Raw genomic sequence first — 14594 nt, forward strand, 5'->3', positions numbered from 1 at the left:
AAATCATAGCACTTTGGTAAGTCTAAAGTCATATAGCAAATTAGTAACAGAGAGAAAAGCAGATGACCAAAGACAACTGTCACTTCAACTGACCAGAGCTTTCTTTAGACAACAGGTGGAGCTAATAGGTCAATTTCATGTCAAATCTACCTACTATATATACAACTTATCTCAATACACGTCAGTGCAGCATTGCCACTCGACAGATATCTGTTATTCACAGTGAAAACATATCTAATGGGCAGGTGGCAGGATCTTCCCATTAAGGAAACCCTGGATGGCCTTGAGAGAGAGATAATATTCATATACACAATACTAGCACCACTATTGTCACAAAATGTACTTCCCCTGCCAGGTTTGAAAAAGAGGTTATGATGCTAGAAAATGTGCAATTCACAACATGGAGCATTGTGGCTTCGAGGTCTACTAACTCCATGAAAGGTTTGTGATTAATACAATGCTTTGGGAAGCTTCCAGCAAATAACAGGCACATTTCATATTTTATCAATTGTGGAAGCGTTGTTGATTATTCAGCTAGTTCGTAGCAATTCTCCTCATAGGTGTATACGAACATAATACAAATAGGTTTTAAGAATGGTTTTCACGGTACCAAGTAATTACCACATCATGCATAAAACCAGAGTATAATGAACCCGTTTGGATGCACGATTTGCGCCTCTCTATTGTTTCCTGTGTATTCTGCAATGCATTCTTCCCTGGTGCTCTGCTCCTTGCTACTTAGCTAGGGTGTTAGGTCATTGCAATTCTGAGAGTGTGTGTGCTTGGATGAGTGAAGAGTTGGAGGGAGTGGGCTGAGAAGTAGGGATGCTGCTCCTGGTGGGGTTTACTTAGCAGCTTACCAGTTACCTAGAACTGACTGTAACTGAGTCTTAATAAACTTCTTCTTTTAACTTATACTTCTGGCTACTGGATTACTTAGCCACAAACTCTTCACTTCGTTTACAACACTCTCAACAACTGAGTATGTCATGCGTTACGATTTGCATGAATAAAAAAAACACAATATCCAATTTATGAAATGCAGTTTAAAGTTCAGATATACCCCTACAAAGGTTTCCCTTTTCACACCCACAAGTAGGAGATATTTACTGTTCATTTACATGAAATGAAGCATTATACTCTGCAGAACATTTTTCGGTTTTACATGGTAGGTGAAGCATTTTGTTTATTTCTTCAAACTCTAGCAGGCTTTGGGTTATTTCAAGAAATACGAAAAGATATGGAGTGCCATCTCACACACACTTTGCTTTATAAGATGTCACAGGAAGTGGTATGAAGAAACCATGAGCAAGATAATGGATTTTCTTTTACTATTCCATCTTTAATGAGAACTGGGGGCTGCAGCCCATTCCTAAATAGTGATGGATAACAGATCTAAAGAGATGACCCCTGAAAGCAATCATAAGCAGAGGGATTGTGGTAGCAGTCCCCAGCGGTGGTAGGAAGTGGCTGCCCCCAGCACCCCTTTATCAATGCACCTGCTGAATGTTTTCACCGATTGAACCGCAGGTATCAACTTGAGGGAGGGGGTTCAGGAGATACTGGGAACTGTTCTCAGACAGACCTGATCTTTAATATGATTAAGAGTTGTGATATCCCACCCAGAGGGGTAGCTAGAGGTGGGGTACCACCTCCCGTTACCACGAGAAGTAAATATGGGTGCTGAGAGACCCACTACGGTTTCAAAGGGTCCAGATCCACACCCGATGAACCCGCTGGAGGAAGACGGACTGAGGGCAGCAGCTCAGCCAGAACTCTGCCAGATGTCTGAGCAACACCGTGGAGCCAAATACATTGCTCCTGAACCCCTTGTGTCAGGGATTCTGCACATACATAGAACTATGCGCAGGAAAACAGGACCTCCGTGAATATGGGTGTACCAACCCACCACATTAGTACCCAACATCCCAACCGACTAGCTATAGTGTCTCATTCGTTCTCCTCCAAATATCACAAAGCTACAAATGATTAGTCAACCTAGAACACAACACTCCCGGCTCTCTCAGGAATTACGGGAGCAAGCAGTACTCTTTCGCTCACTCACTCGTACTTGTCCACAATAAGAATATGCAGTCACTGAAATAGTTCAAAATGTTTATTTTAACTATCATGCTCTACAATACAGTATACAAGCCACTACCAGCAGCAAAATGCATAAACTCAGCACAGTTAGCATTGTTACAATACCATAGACTACAAAGGGAGAAGTTATTTTTTAAAGACTGTGGAAAAAAGGTCATTTAGGCCTAACCACCCTCCCCTTGACTAGAAGATGTTTATTTTATATGAAGGAAGATCTCTGGGCTTTGACAGCAGACCCCATACCTTAAAACATGATGTAAAGTTTACAGCGGAGCTCTTCTCCATGGAACGGCTTTCTCCAAGTGTGTTAAAACAACATGCAACAACCTAATATCAAAGCACGAGTCTTCAGTACTGCATCTGTGTTCAGCATGTTATGTCTAGGTGCTAGGGACTGGCCAGAACAGATCGACATGGGGTCACTGTTTATCGACCTTGCACATCGTGTTCAGACTAAACTCCAGCAAAGGCAGAGAACGCGAAAGCAGCTCGTTCTCATTTGAAAGGTACAAACAGATTCTTGCATAAACAAAGTCATGTAGTAACGTGCGCAAAAGCAGCATCATTGCAGCAAAGCTCATGTTAACTTAGCAATGTCCCTAAGGGCCGTATAACACGCTGACACCACCCCCTAACACTACAACATGCCTCCCGCTGTTACTTTCCAGTATCTCTGGTTTCCTGAAGCAAATACTGCAACCTTGTAATCAGGGTCTAAGGGAGAAACTGCTTTTGATTTTTTTCAGAACTATTGGTTAACTAGAAATAGTGGGAGTGTTCTCCACCAGAAAATATGGAAATCCCACCCATACAATATGTATTAATTGTAGAGGTAATTTACCAGTTACAAATGCACCTTTTCCGAGCCCTAAACATAAAAAGGTACTCAGCAAAGATCAATGTCACAGTAAGATCGTAGTCCCTGCTGGGATTTAATAAAGCCATGCTTGTTTACTCAGGTTTGCAGCCCTTTTCTTGAAAGGTATCAATCTTCCTCCATCTTTGTGCTTCGAAGCTACCATTTCTAGCAAGCAGCACACAAAAAACCTCCTCACGCCCCATTCCACCCCACCCTGTTGCACCACCCTGGCTTGCCCTATTCTGTACCCACATTCCAGGAATCTGCATCCACCAGTTACACTCATTACTTCTACTTCTAGTTGCCCTCATCATAGTTAGTAAGAGTCATGTGGGTCCACCGTCCACCTCCCACACTGGAAACTACCTTGTTGCAGGCACCGTCTTCCACACATGGCCATAGGCAATGCAAGCGGAGTACACAAGTAAAGTCTTACAAATGAGTCATTCCGAAGCCATGAAACAATTCCGCCTGGCTGATCAAGAACACTCCACTGTAAAGAATGTCACATGTTCCTCTGTATATTTATTCAGTCATAGTTAATCTTTCAGTTCTTTGCCACCTAGTGTCCACCTGGAAGCTATGGACTCCTTTATGTGAATATGCTGTGTTCATGTAAACCTACACTTGTAAATTGCCTGTGGACCTCAACAGGCCTTAAAAAATCGTACTCACTCACTTGATATGGCGAGTAATATTTTTATTAGGACGAGTTATTTATAGGGCCTACTGGCACATTCCGTAGGGGGAGCTCGAGGTGGCAGATAACAGGTGCTCTGTTCATTCAGAAAGTTGCCTTTAAATCTAATTTTTATCTTGTCACGTTTGCTATGTGTTCACAGACCTTGTCTAATGTCGGCTTATGTCTTCTTACAAATTGCTGCTTCTTTTATCCTGGAGGTTGGTGTTTACTTTTTTTGTCTGACTGCAAAGGTAGATGTTTTTTTTTTAAGTTAACTGTCTGACAACCATGCTGGGATACAGAGTGTGAAATGAAAGCCTGTAGGATGTCAGTGTTTTTCCTGACCCACATCTAAATAGCTTGTAAATGAACCGTACAAATATTTCAATTAATAACAGTTAGGAAAGCACATTTTTGTAATTCTAAGGTGTGATGAAAACAAGGATTTTAATAGGATCAAAACCAATCAGAAGACCTTATTTGGTAGTGTGCAAATGCTAAATATATGCTAAAATCCGATTTCCAGACATTATAGTTTGGTGGCTGTATAGTTATATCCGTCAAACCGCATGTGAGCGGAAATATGAATGGCCCTTTTAATGTAAAATGTGCTATCTATAAATGACAGTTCTTTGGTAATATATTCATTACAAGTCCGTTTTTAAGCCTGATCTAATAAACATTTCTGCCACCAGCCTGATGGCAATGCTGTTAATGAACTAAAAGGCAAGTCCGGGGTCTGTGTACACTATATGTGGGCTGGATTAATATCAACAACACCATAATGGAACGACATTTCGCGCCAATTCGTCGCACAGCATCACAATGCCTTCTGGCACATTATCCATCACGTATACCATTATATATTCTTATCCAAATGATCATCCTTCTTCCAATACTAGTTTTTCCACTTATTAGCATATTCCTCACTCGGACTGTTCATGCCATTTATCCAGGTTTCTAATGTTACCACTATGTCCATCCAGACCTTTCAGTGAAAACACGAATGAAGCATTCTTCGTTCAGGACAGTGTTTATTTGATTAAAAACCCAATGCATTTCGTGCACATTTGCACTTCTTCAGGGGTCACTATAAATATAAAAGACAGTAACAAGACTCAGTTCATAAATTATTATCTTAATAATTGAGCGCAAAACAACACTAACGTTTCTTAACATTTAACTCCTCCTAACATTCTAACAAGTGTCAGTGTTAACCCCACAATTATCAAACCCGAGATAACTAACCCTCGCTACCTCCTCTGGATATATAAACTTTAATGTTTACTAATTACTTTATATAAACATGCAATAGTTATAACGGTCATTATTCTGGGCTCTCGCTAAACATTTCTCTTCTTATCAGCATACTCGAGGGATTTGCTTTTGAACTTCACATGGAAATACACACGTTATTTTAAGCATTTAAATGTATCACGCATCTACCCAGCCTTTAACCTTTATACGTCTGCCTAGCTGCTGTTAACTCACTCACGGTCGCTTGCCCTCTGTTATTTTCCAAGCACACATATTTCACCGGAGCTTATTAAAAAACAAACATGCAGTATCAATTATTTATCGTACATTGGCAAGCCTCTATGTTAGTTGTGCAACACAAATCCTGAAGCCTTTACATGCTGTTTCACATACCTGCGCTGAACTTTTACCAAACATCTCCCGTCTCTTAGACGGCTGAAATTCTTTAACGGTCACTCTCCCTAGATCTTCCCGCTTTAAGCCTTCCTAATTAGCCCACCTACTGTTCACTTCAGATTAATATCATACATGGAGCAAACATTTATTCTATTGGATCAATCAAACTTTTTTGTACATCAGACCTGCTGTACTCACACATTTGATGGTACTCCCATATGTCATAATGAAGAAAAAGTTGACTCTGAAATAGAATATTTGCCTGGGATCACAACATTTGTGGCCAGTTCATGGGACAAGGCTATTTCAGTTAGGTAGAGTAGATTATTTAAGTTCCTAGATCTGCGGGTTTGGTAACCATTCTTTTTCTGAGGCCTTGCTCGGAGGCCCCCGCCCTTTCATGGTAGGTCGATCTGAGTCTTGTTGAATGCCCACCAGAGTGAGTAAGCTAAAGAAATATGAAAATCTACCTCATTAGGAATCCTAGCAGGTGCCAAGCTTTCAGACACAAGAAGAAGCACTCTGTGCGTGGGTGTGGAGGGAGCATAGAGAGAATGTGGCATTCTTTCTTCTGTCTAGTGCCAGCACATGGGTGTGAAGGGAGCAGCAAGAGAACAGAGCAATCTTTCTTCTGTGTCTATAGTTAATGCAGAGATGTGGAGGGAGCGTGGAGTGAAACGTGGCATTCTTTCTTCTGTGTCTATTGCCAGTGCATGTGCGTGGAGGGAGTTTGGAATGGTCTGGTGCCAGCGCGTGGATGTGGAGAGGTGGTGACATTCTTTTTTCTGTGTGTAGTGCTAGTGTGTGGGTGTTGAGGGTGAGTAGAGAGGTGGTGCCGTTCTTTCCTCAGTGTCTAGTGCTGTCGCGTGGGTGTAGAGGAAGCATGTCTAGTGCCAGCCCTTAGAAATGACTGCTTTTAACTGTCAGGTGTCACTTTCTCCCCCAGGGCCCAGAGTTCGCCATTTCCCATGAAGATTTTGTGAAGAACGTTCTGCCTTCCATGACCGAGACAGACACTGTTGTGTTAAATTTCACGCTGGATGGTGAGTGATGTAATGTGGTATGTTGTGGTGCTGTGCAATGTTGTGATAGTGTGTTATTGCTTTGCTTTGTGATGCAGTGTTTGCTGTTGTATGGTGTATTGTGTGATGTCACATGATGTGTGATGTTGCTTTCTATAGAGTTGTGAAGGGATTTGTTTTCGTCAATATGTAATATGATGTTGCATGCTTTTGTTTTGTGATATATGATGTGTGCGAAGCTGGCTCGGTATATGATATTGCCACTAGGTGGTAATACTGTGCACAGAGTCCAAGGGTTCCCCAAAAGAGTACAGGGCTCAATGCAAAACCCAAAGTGCTCTATTAGTGGTAGTGTGGGCGAGCAGCCTTAGGCCTAACACTGAAGAGTGTAAGACATTTGTTTCACAACAATGATCAATAATGAACACACAACTCAAGAAGGAGATCCAGACCAATTTTAGAAAAATATACTTTGCTTGTATTATATTTTAAGACCAAGTTGTTCGTAATCAGGTAGGTATGTTTTTAATTACAAATATTTTTCACTTTGAAAAATCGACACTTAGAAACTTTTTCACACAGTCCAATGTTATCCTACGGAGAAAACAATATTCCGTTTAAACAGGTAAGTATTAAAATTACAAATCCAGTATTCAGAGCCAAAAGTAAACAAGGGCCTGGTGTCAGGTAGGTACCAATACTGCGGCAGGGCGGCGGTGTGCAGACGTCAAAATTGAAGTTTGACCCATTGCTTTCCAATGGGGACATGGGGTGCCTGGAGACACACTGCTTGCAGGTAATTAGATCCGTTGCAGAGACCAAGCTTTGAGGGTTAGATTAAGCACAAGGGGGCCACACTGCAGCACCAAAATACATCACCAGCAGCACAGGGGCGACCTGGTGCAGGGTGCAAATTAGAAATCGTGCACCCAATGCCTTTCAATAGGGAATCTTTTTTCTGCAAATCGGCTGCAGACGTGGCACCGGAAGTTGCAGGAGGAAGACCAATGACAGCAGAGGTAAGTGGGGATGTAGTGGGTTATAGGGGGTAGTAGGGGCCCCTTCGCTTCAGCTCGCCAAGGGGCTTCGGATTCAGGGGTGCCTTTTGACGTCAGAGTCTTCTTGCTGGAGCTGGTCGCGGTCTGGGGAAGCCTCTAAATTTACAATGCAGGATCCATTGTAGAGGGCAGGAGAGGTCAGCCAACACTGGACACAAGGACAGGATCACAAGGGAGACTTCACTGCACAGGTGAGCAACTCTGACTCGGGCCGTGGGCGTCGAGTGCTGAGTGGGCAGGATCTGCCTGGATCCGGAGTCCTTGGAGTGAGCTTCTTCGGGACTGGTTTGCTGTTTACGGCAGATTGGAGTCTTTTTCGAAGGCAGCAGTCCTCCCATGGATTTCAGAGGTTGCTGACTGCAAGAGAGGCGGCAGGTTTGCAGAAGCTGGAGACAGGCCTTTAGGGCTAGGGCCAAGACAGTCATCGTCTTTAGTCTTCTCTGCAGGGTCTTCTTCTTTATTCTCCAGGTCATTGCAGATCTGATTTATAGGTCTGGGGGAGCCCCCTAAATACTAAATGTAGGTGGTGTTTTACGGGAGTAGCAGGTAGAGCCAATGAGCACCTCACCTGGGGTGACTACACCCTCTATTATGCCACCCTCCTGTTGGAGGACGGCATGGACCTAGCCCTGATTGGAGGGGTCTCCCCATCTTCAAGATGGTGGGGACTGAAAGTTGTGTTTTACTTCGCCTCCCCCACCTTAACTTGGGGTTGGCATATGTGGGCACAACTCCTATTCTTTAGAATTTTTCCTGCCGACTTTCCTGCCCAAAGTGGGGGTGTAAATCATGGGTTACCATCTGCTGCCAGCAGCAGAGGCTGGGGTTGCATCACAAAGATGGCAGGCCTTTGAAGCTCCCCTCTTGGAGCACTGGCCCATGCTGGGGGGAGGCATGAAACCTTTGCCCAGAATAGGCATTGGTTCTTGTCCCAGAGAATAGGGGCTCCCTACCCAGGGGTCCAGAAACATGTCTGGTGGTGGCTGGTTACCTAGATCGAGTTAGAGACTACACCATGGTTTGTAGGTGTTCAGGGGGACCGTCTGAGGTGCCCTCTGAGTAGATAGTGAAATAAATCCTACACTGACATCAGTGTGGATTTATTTTAAGGAGGATTTTGGTACCAAACACTCATATGTTCAGTGAAGCCATCATGGTGCTGTGGAACTTGAGTTGTCGAGTTCACAGCACATATCTCTCTATACCTTCCCTGGCACTTACAATATAAGGAAAATGGGCCCCAATTTTGTAGGTGCATATCTGCTTATGCGGATATGTTCTCACCTGTTGTATATTGCACCCTGCTTTGGAGCTGAAAGGTCCCCGAGAGAGGTGACTTACCTATACCTACAGGTAGTGCTGACTGGCATTTCACCCAGGTAGGATGCCATGTCGACTTTATCATTTTCTCCATCACAGGGGCTGCAAGGGCAGTGGCGTTGTCCCAGCGAGGGGATCCCAGGGGACCCTCTTCAGCTCCCAAGCCCTAGGTACTTGGTGTACCATCTACTAGGGACTTACAGAGGGAAAAAGTGCCAATTAGGGATTTGTTTTTAGGGAAGGAGCACTGGCACAGGGGACCTGTTTGGAAGGAACTCTGTGCACTACATTTGAAACTACATCAAAACCAGGCAAAACATGGGGTTCTAACCATGCATCAGAGTCACTTTCTCACATGATGCATGTTTGATCACATACTGTCTCAATGTTTTGATATGTTGTTCTCTGTGATGTTTTGTTCTGTTCTGTTATGGAGTGTGAAATGTTATGACACGTTGTGTTACAGGAAATGTGAAGGCAGTAGTACCTGTATGGGGGAAACCACAGCTCTTTGGCTCTAAGCTGTGACATTATGGAGAAACCTACTTTAATGTTTGATAAAACATATTTTTAAATGTTTGCTAAAGATTGTCAAGTGTATTGGAGTATAAATTTGTCCATGGAGACCATAAAGTCCCACTTCCTTCATACTCATTCTGTGATGAGGGACAGCCAGTAGGGACCCCCCTGCAGAGCATACTTGTCAAACAGGTTGAGATTTTTTATGATGAAGCTTTTTTCTACTGCTGTGGTGGTGGGATTTCTGCCACCTTTTAATTCTCCATCGTGGAGGCAGAGATTTCTATCTCAAAATGGCTGCCTCCGTCTTGGGAGAAGTTCCTGAGGGAGAAAATCTGTTTTTGGAAACTCACCTGTGGCTGTGTCAGACGATGGAATTCCACCCTTGAAATCGGGGCACTGGACATACCCCCGGTTTAGGGGTACACTGTCAGTGCCCACCTAGCCTGTCTCTCAAATCTGTTCCTCGGTCACGCATAAGTGGTCTCCATAAAACATAAAGCCGTCTGCCTTTAATCAGTGTACTCCTGTCGATTGCTCCTCTGTCGCCCCTGGGTGTATCCTCTAAAACATACTGTCTGGCTGCCTCTAACCACTGCATGATTGCGGCTGCTCACAGAGGTTACACTGTGGCTGCCTGTAACCACTGCAATACTGTGGGTGCTCTTTTGTTCCTGCTGGGAGGAGTCTGTAGAGGGTATTCCATGGCTGCCTCTAACAATTGTATTACTGCGGGGGAGGGGGCAGATCCCCAGATGTTAGGAACACAATATTCCACTTTCTGTGAAAGTCCTATATATTTTGAGCCAACTAATGGTTTCAGAAGACTCAAGCTCTGAAACCTGACTTAAATCCTCCTCAGGGTGCTAAATTCAAGTACACTGGAGCTGACATTATTAGCTGTACCTGTAAGTAGATTAGTGTCCTCAACTGTAACCCTCAGGGTGTTCATTCTGAATGTCCTGAGGGTTTTTTAATTTGTTAAACCCTGCATGTCCCATCCAAAGAACCGGACTCCTTGCCAGTAAGCCTCCTGGCAATCATTTCTGGGTGGGTACGAGGAATCTAGGTTTTCATTAGTGTTCTCACTATCACTTAATAAGTTTCTTTTAACCCCTTTGATGCCTATGACGAGCTCAGCTCGTCATGAGGAATACCTCTTGTGTGCTCATGACGAGCTGAGCTCGTCATGACCACACCCATTCACATTATGGCCCAGCACCTCAGAGGATCTTCTGAAGCACCCAAGGTGTTAAAGAAACTGAACATATCCAAAGTAATAGTCCATGTATGTCTTTGATACCTTTGGCATTTTTGGGCACTGTATACACCTCCTTGATGCTTGCGTCAACCGAATATCTAGAATATTACCGGTAATGGTAGAATAGTGCAGTGAGACATTTCAAAGAGCAAACAAATTCATTGGGAAAACTTTGAACCTATGGAATTGATCTCTGTTCCTGTGTTTTCTGACATACCTACCCACTTCGGAGAAGTTTGTCCGATTTTGATATGAAGCCCTTGCTGCTGATAATTGCATATTTGTATTGAAAGACAGGGTTCGAGTTTGTTGTATTTTGCTACTTCATTTCCAGGTGTAGATTACTATAATCTGCCCAGACCTCCACTTATTAGTTTTAGTGTCCTAGGTCTGATCTGCCCCTCCCCAAACCTCTGCCCCCGGCTCGCTCCCCCCAGAGCGCCATCTCCCTCCCATTGATTCACCTCCTTTGGCTATTAAACCTCCCCCTCCCAGAGTACCCACTCATGCCATGGCGGTCCAGTTGAAGTTCAGAGAGGGCAAGGTTGTCTTCCTGTAACCTCTTTCCCGTTTTGGCCTACTGGGTCCTAGGGTCAGAACCTGTGCGCCTTCACCTTTCTCTCACTCTCTCATCTCAGCTAATAATATTACATAAACAGCATTACTCTCACATAAGCACTGTTAACCTTTGGTGCTCCTAATACCTGCTATGTGGGTACAACCCTGTCGCTCCTGGGTGGATTCTACGCACCACATATCCCAGCTGGTTGTAATTAATGTGTTCCTGTGGTTTACACCTTGGTTGCTCCTGGGTGGTTCCTCTAAAAAATACAGCCTAGTTGTCTCTAACCACTGCATTACTGCGGGTGCTCCTCTGTCGCTCCTGGGTGAGGAGTCCATAGAGGGCATACTGTGGCTACCGGTAACCACTGCATTACTGCGGGTGCTCCTCTATCGCTCCTGGGTGAGGAGTCCATAGAGGGCATACTGTGGCTACCGGTAACCATTGCATTACTGCGGGTGCTCCTCTGTTGCTCCTGGGGAGTCCATAGAGGGCACACTATGGCTGCCTCTAACCACTGCATTACTGCGGGTGCTCCTCTATCGCTCCTGGGTGAGGAGTCCATAGAGGGCATACTGTGGCTACCGGTAACCACTGCATTACTGCGGGTGCTCCTCTGTTGCTCCTGGGGAGTCCATCGAGGGCATACTATGGCTGCCTGTAACCACTGCATTACTGCAGGTGCTCCTCTGTTGCTCCTGGGGGAGTCCATGGAGGGCATACTGTGGCTACCGGTACCACTGCATTACTGCGGGTGCTCCTCTGTTGCTCCTGGGGAGTCCATAGAGGGCACACTATGGCTGCCTGTAACCACTGCATTACTGCAGGTGCTCCTCTGTTGCTCCTGGGGGAGTCCATGGAGGGCATACTGTGGCTGCCTGAAGCCACTGCATTACTGTGGGTGCTCCTCTGTTGCTCCTGGGGGAGTCCATGGAGGGCATACTGTGGCTGCCTGAAGCCACGGCATTACTGCGGGTGCTCCTCTGTCACTCCTGGTGAAGTCCATAGAGGGCACACTATGGCTGCCTGTAACCACTGCATTACTGCAGGTGCTCCTCTATCGCTCCTGGGTAGAGTCCATAGAGGGCACATTGTGGCTGCCTGAAGCCACTATATTACTGCGGGTGCTCCTCTGTCACTCCATCTTTAACTGATAACAATCGTCCTCTTGTTTTCCTTCAGATGATCTTGCCAGTGTTGAGAAGCTCACCTTGCTAGTCAAGGAGAAGACATCCAACGTCCAAGCTATCTCTCATGCTACTGCAGGACAGTACCTCCCGGTAAGCTGATATGTGGTCGGGTCCTCTCTTCTTGTGTGTCTTTATGATGCCCATCTCTTCTTTCTCTACTCTCAGTCTTGGAGGTGGACAGAGATTACATCCTAAAACAAGAATGTGAAAATACAGACAGGTGTATGTGTTTCTGGATTAACTGCATTAGCGCTATACTTTAAATCGGAACCTATCTGTGTCAATAATGAGGAATCAAAAGATGGTTAGTGTTAAAAATGGGGTTTCTAGTTGGCAGTGGCTTGCTCCCAGTACAAGTAGGGACCTTCACTCTAGTCATGGTAAGGGAGTCACACAGCTTAAGATAACCCCTGCTCACACCCTTGGTAGCTTGGCACAGAGCAGTCAGGCTTATCCCAGAGGTAATGTGTAAAGCATTTGTACACACATACACACACACACACACACACACAATAACACAGTGAAAACACAACCAGAGTACTCCAAACCAGTTCAGAAAAATAGCCATATTTATCTCAGTAACTCGAGACCAAAAATATAAAAATCAAACATACACAAGTAAATATATGAATTATGCAAGAATATCTCAAAAATATAGTTCCTTGAGGTTGATAGCACCAACTGGGGCTATCACTGTGTCATGACCAACACAAATCCAACACTTCAGTGATACCGCGTCGGGAGGACCCATAAAGCAGTACCTTTGGAAGCGAAGAGGACTCGAAGACCTTGTAATGAAACCTGAGGAGAGTTGGGGTCAGTGGGACTGGGGCTGCGATTTTGTATCGGTCCATGTGTCGTGCTCTAAACGAGCAGTGACCACGACTTCAATACAGGCAGCTGCATCAGTGTCTGCTTTGTGAGATGGGGCGATGCATCGTGCTATGCACAAGTGTGCCCTCAACCATGGTGCAGGCAGCGGTGTCAGAAACTAAGTCAGAGCCTATGTCACTTTCATTGGTACACCAAGGGCTGCAATGTCGCCGATGCGGTACATCGTGCTCTTCACAAGTGATGCTCCCAGCTTCGGTGCAGGCAGCTGTGTCGATGATGGCGCGACGTGATGTCATTGTTGATGCCGGGGCTGCGATATCGCTTTGGTTGATGTGTTGTGCTCCTCACGAGTGGTGACCATGGCTTTAGTGCAGGCAGTGGCGCAGAGTTAGCTTTTCTTGAGATTACAGCACAACCACTTATTTCCAAGGGCCCAGGATTGGTTTTGGCACCACTTGGCAATGTAGGACTCGCAGCAGTAGAGTCCCAGTGCTGGTAAAAAGATGTGAATGAAGTATTTGATATCCCTGAGGCTTCCAACAGGAGGCAAGCTTAACTCAAGCCCTTAGAGAAACTTGAAAAGCATGATGTAGAAAGTAAAGTCCAGTCCTTTCACTCCCAGGACAGAAGCAACAAGCAGCAGGCCAGCACAATAAAGCAACAGGCAGATTGGCAGTTCCTCCTACTGCAGCCAACTCTTCCTATCAGATTGTCCTTTAGTCCAGAACAGTTCTGATTTGAGAGAGTCAGAGGTCCAATACTTATTCACCTTTCTGTTTTTGAAGTAGGCAAACTTCAAAGGAAAGTCTTTATAGTGCATAAGACCCTGCCTTTCCCTGCTCTGGCTCCAGACACACTACAGGGGGGTGGAGACAGCTTTGTTTGAAGATAGGCACTGTACAATTCAGGTGCCTGTGACAACTCCTCCCACAACTCTAGCTCAGGAAGTCCAGGCAATTTAAAAACAAACTCCATAAAAATATGTATTTTTTAAATTGTGAATTTAGAGACCCCAAACTCCATATCTCTATCCGCTCCCAATGGGAAATTACACTTGAAAGATATTTTAAGGCTATCCCCATGTTACCCTGTATGAGAGATAAGCCTTACAATAGTGAAATACAAATGTAGCAGTATTTCACTATTAGGACATGTAAAACAAGTCCTACCTTTTAAATACACTGCACACAGCACATGGAGCTTCCTTGGCCTACCTTAAGAGTGACTTATATGTTACATAAGGTAAAGTTTGAGCCTGACAAGTGGGTGCACTTGCCAGGTTGAAATGGCAGTTTAAAACTTCACATACGTACATTTCAGTGGCAGGCCTGAGGTGACATGTTTACAGGGCTACCCATGGCGGTGACACAGTTATTTCTGCAGGCCCACTAGTAGCATTTCATATACAGGCCCGATGAAGAACCTGACACACTGAAGGGCCGTGTAATGTAAGGATCCTGGAATAATGGCCTGAATGGACGATGCCTGGAGGTCCACAGTTCTGGCCACTACTCTCAACAATACTATCTAT

At 44.8% G+C, this 14594-nt stretch overlaps 1 protein-coding gene across 1 annotated transcript in view; it reads left to right on the forward strand.

Moving 5' to 3' along the window:
• The window catches only part of GCKR (glucokinase regulator), a 164259-nt gene that overhangs the window by 124032 nt on the left and 25633 nt on the right, over positions 1–14594 (forward strand). Inside the window, exons 14-15 of the mRNA XM_086928175.1 lie at positions 6244–6340; positions 12222–12319. Coding sequence (XP_086784301.1) covers positions 6244–6340; positions 12222–12319 — 195 coding nt within the window. The remainder of the gene's footprint in view (positions 1–6243; positions 6341–12221; positions 12320–14594) is intronic.

Source organism: Lissotriton vulgaris, chromosome 6 (genome assembly GCF_964263255.1).
Source record: "Lissotriton vulgaris chromosome 6, aLisVul1.2, whole genome shotgun sequence".
Classification (NCBI taxonomy): domain Eukaryota; kingdom Metazoa; phylum Chordata; class Amphibia; order Caudata; family Salamandridae; genus Lissotriton; species Lissotriton vulgaris.